This window comes from Phalaenopsis equestris, unplaced genomic scaffold (genome assembly GCF_001263595.1).
Source record: "Phalaenopsis equestris unplaced genomic scaffold, ASM126359v1 Scaffold000002, whole genome shotgun sequence".
Lineage (NCBI taxonomy): Eukaryota > Viridiplantae > Streptophyta > Magnoliopsida > Asparagales > Orchidaceae > Phalaenopsis > Phalaenopsis equestris.
The window spans coordinates 2,564,108-2,568,140 of NW_018164444.1; the positions used below are offsets into that span (position 1 = coordinate 2,564,108).

At 37.3% G+C, this 4,033-nt stretch overlaps 1 protein-coding gene across 1 annotated transcript in view; it reads right to left on the reverse strand.

Annotated features, from left to right (window-relative positions):
• Window positions 1–112, reverse strand: part of LOC110032912 (DNA-3-methyladenine glycosylase) — a 4,027-nt gene extending 3,915 nt beyond the window's left edge. The window contains exon 1 of the mRNA XM_020736702.1: window positions 23–112. Coding sequence (XP_020592361.1) covers window positions 23–112 — 90 coding nt within the window. The remainder of the gene's footprint in view (window positions 1–22) is intronic.
• Window positions 113–4,033: the final 3,921 nt, after the last annotated feature.

Sequence of the window (4,033 nt, forward strand, 5' to 3'; positions counted from 1 at the left end):
CTCAAAGGGGATACAGGAGCACCCGATCGTAGTTGGCCGATTGACCCGCGGCAAGCGAGATCGACATATGACCAAGCACCTCGACTGACCGAACACGCACTTCAGAAGGCATAGTCTCTGGTTGGTCGACCGCCTCAATCAGCCAAACTTAGACAAATCAACCCAATCAATTACTATCAAGTTGAAAATTCACATTGTATTACAGATATGGTTTCCATAATTGTTCATATTAGGAATTGTTTCTATAATTGTTCACTCCTTGTAATTGTACAAAATACACTCCTATAAATAAGAGATAAAAATAAGAATAAAAGGTATAGACTTGCTCTCCCCCACCCACGGTTTCCCTCAACAATAAAATCTCGATTCGCTCTACTCTCTTTTCTTTTATTCACTCGGCTCTAACTCTCAATGCGTGTTAACAAAATACAATCGAGTATTTTGTACCATCGAAAGCTCGTCAGAAATTAACACAAAATTTTTCACATGTTGAATGAGCCATCCCCTACTTTTTCTTTTTCCTTTATTTGATTTAGTAATAAACAAATTTATATTCGAAAATACTTTGAATGCTCTATAACTAATTAATACACACGTTTATGTCAGTGTTCAAATCAAAATATTTCTTGTTAAAATGTAGCCTTCAAATAAGGTGACAAGCTGTCTTCCATTAGAGGAAGTGCGTTCTTTTATGATAATGTCTTTCTTCAAACTCTGGGTCACATAAATGTTAAGAACGCATTTTGCATATGAAATAAATTAGGTTGTAAGGCTTCATCTGATTGAGTTAGGGAGTAATTTGCAAGCTAGTTTAAGGCAAAGTAAGGTTTTTGTTGAGTGACGCACTGCCTTGAAGGACAGGGATATGCTATCTTTCATGAGCATGAAACAATGATAAGTGGTGGTTTCAAAAAATGATAATGCAGCATTAGAGACTTCTGTATATAGCCTTTGTATAGGTGCAATTTTTTTTTTTTATTGTTGTCACTTTACTCTTATATATATGTACATCGGGAAGGTGTTAGCATGAATCTCAAGGAGATCCAATAGTCCAGGTGAAAAATAAGTAGAACTATGAAGAGGCTGCCAGCAGTAGATCGGGAGGCCTATTTATTTCACTTGACGTAGCAATCCAAACCAAAGCCAAAGTCGACCAGATGAAGTCATCCGAGCCAAAGTCTACAATACAAAAGACGTTCAGATGGTCTGAGTTTGAATCTAATCAGGAAAGACTCGCTCCTCGTTACTATATGTCATCCTAAGGACACCCGAGAGGTTCATTATCTAGGATCGAAATGTAACCATGTCACAAGAAACCTAAAGCATCCCCCTAGCTCGTCTTGTTGGGGAGTGAGATACATATTGGACACCCGAGAGGTTCATTATCTAGGATCGAAATGCAACTATGTCACAAGAAACCTAAAGCATCCCCCTGGCTCTTCTTGTTGGGGAGTGAGATACATATTTGATTACAGTGATTCCCAATAGCCTACCATCGCTCAGCCAACTGGATCCTAACCAAGGATCGATAGTTGACAATCAGACCCAGATCAGTCGATCAGGAAATTAAATTCAATTCAATCAAGTCAATCCTTCTGACCCAAAATCAATCAAAGGTTGATCGGCAATCTTGACTCAACATAGCCAAATAAGCGGATGCTTAGCCGACTAAGTCAAAGGGTAGGCCCATACATGCAAAATACCTAAAATACCATTAAAGTAGAGGCAAACATGTAACTTCACAGATTGTGACCCTTTAGGGATCATTTTATGAGAAAGGTGTTAATGGAAAAAATACATTTTACTATTCATTACTATGCATTACTCTTTGTCGCTCTCTCTCTTGTCTTATGCTCTAACCCTTGATGTGTGATTCACAAATAGATCAAGTTTCAACATTCTAAAAGGTGTGGTGAGTCTAGAACATACCACATATAAGAAAAGCAGTAGCTCGCGGAGAAGAAGACCACAACAGCGACACTGTCAATATGGAGTGCACTAAAGAACCTATAAACAAACAAATCCATGAGTTGAAGGATCAGATATTGGATGCCATCCGAGAGGCATTGGCTTAGGGAAGGGCACAGTACCCCCGAGAGGAAGGGTTGAAGTCGAACCGCTTAAGGGCACCGTTAGTCTTGGAAATTGAAGGAGATTCCCAATACTTTGACAATGTTTGGTCGGTGCTAATGATGCACAGTGGTTCGAGCGCACTGAGATGCCCTGTCATCTGAAGATTGAATTCTTTCAGCAAATCGCCAAGGTCAAACTCTCATAGAGGATCAAAATCCCTACACTGAAATCTTACAAGGGTCAGACCGATCCAACCTACCACATAGCCTCCTTCAAGTTGATTATATGTTTGCAGCCATCTTTTCTTCACCACGCTGAGAGAGTTGACTCTCAGGTGATTCAATGGCTTTCTCTTGAGAGTGATTACCTCATCTTTTGACTTCAAGTGATGTTTGCGATTCAATTTATGAGTGCCCAAAAGTCGACAAGGGTAGAACAAGAGCCTTTGCTCATTCATCACTCAATTTCAGAAGGAGATGTGTGATCTAAAACCCATGGTAGCACATGATGTCCTTGTATAAGGGCTAAAAGAAGGACCATTATGGTATGATATAGGCCAACAGCGACCAAAGGCCTTGCCGAGTTGTTGGAGCTAGCCAACAATCATATATCAGTCGAGGACTACAACTCCAGTTGTGCTTTTTCTCCATAGCAAAATCTTCCATCCATTGTTTGGAAAAAGGAAACCTCCCCCCCTCCTCCCGAGATGACAAGTTGAGAGAAGGGATGATTCACGTCCCTCCGCTCACCCGAATTATGAAGACAATCGGCTTCCTGACAGACCCCTGAACTAAGGGAATCAAGCCTGATAATTAGACAAAATAATATTATATTGAGTGATATTACCTTGAATGACAAGGATATGCTATCTTTCATAAGCCTTGTGGCCTTCTGAACTCATTTGCTAGACACTTTTCTCTCACAGAGAAGCCAGTTAGGGTTTTTGTTTTCTACATAAAAGAGGTTGAGAAATTTAATAAAGTTACTTTATGAAATAGTTGCAGATTTTCATCCTTCGATTAATTTCTTAAGAACAAAATTTCAAAACAAATTGATTTTTTACAACTCATCAAATGAGCAAACTAAACAAAACCCAACTAAATATACCCCTAACTAGTCTTTTCTGTTTTTGCAAATTTACATTAAAACATTTGCTATTTCCAAAAATGATCATGCAAACATTAGAGAACTTTTCTTTGCAGTTTTTTTCTTAATATTATTTTTTTTCAGTTTTTTTAATACCTTTTATTTAATAAAATTAATTATACTCCATCTTAGTTATGCATTGTGACTCTCTCATGATGCACCCTTATGAATATAATTTTATGGAGCATAGACTTTAAAAATGTGAGTTAATCAGATAGTTTTCTAATACAATAATAATGAAAATCAGTTAAAATAGAAATAGTTATATTGTTAGAGGTCTAAGCTATCATCATATGAAATTCATTTCACCTCTAAATTTCTGTAAACATGTGCATTTTTTTAGCTCCTGAACTCATGACCAATTGATTGAAAGACTAAGCCATGAACCAACATGCTAAGATGAATTGCATATGTGCATCCTTTTACCTAAGGAAAAAATAATTATTTTTAATTTTATATGTTGATTAAGGGCCAAAAAATGAAAACCTAATCACAATCATATTCATGCTTAATGATGTTGAAGGGACAAAATCCAAGTATAATGGTACACCAAATCATACTTCTCAAGCTGTCTTCTTGGATGGAATCCAAGAGGAATAGAAAAATAAAATACAAAAAAATTTAACTTACACTGAGAAATTATTATATATTAAATTTACATCATTCATTTTGTAATATATTTTGAATGTAACCTTTGTATAGGTGGAACATATTTTTATTGTTTCCACTTTACGCTTACACACACACCCACACACACACACCCACACACGCACACGCACACACGCACACACGCACACACACACGCACACACGCA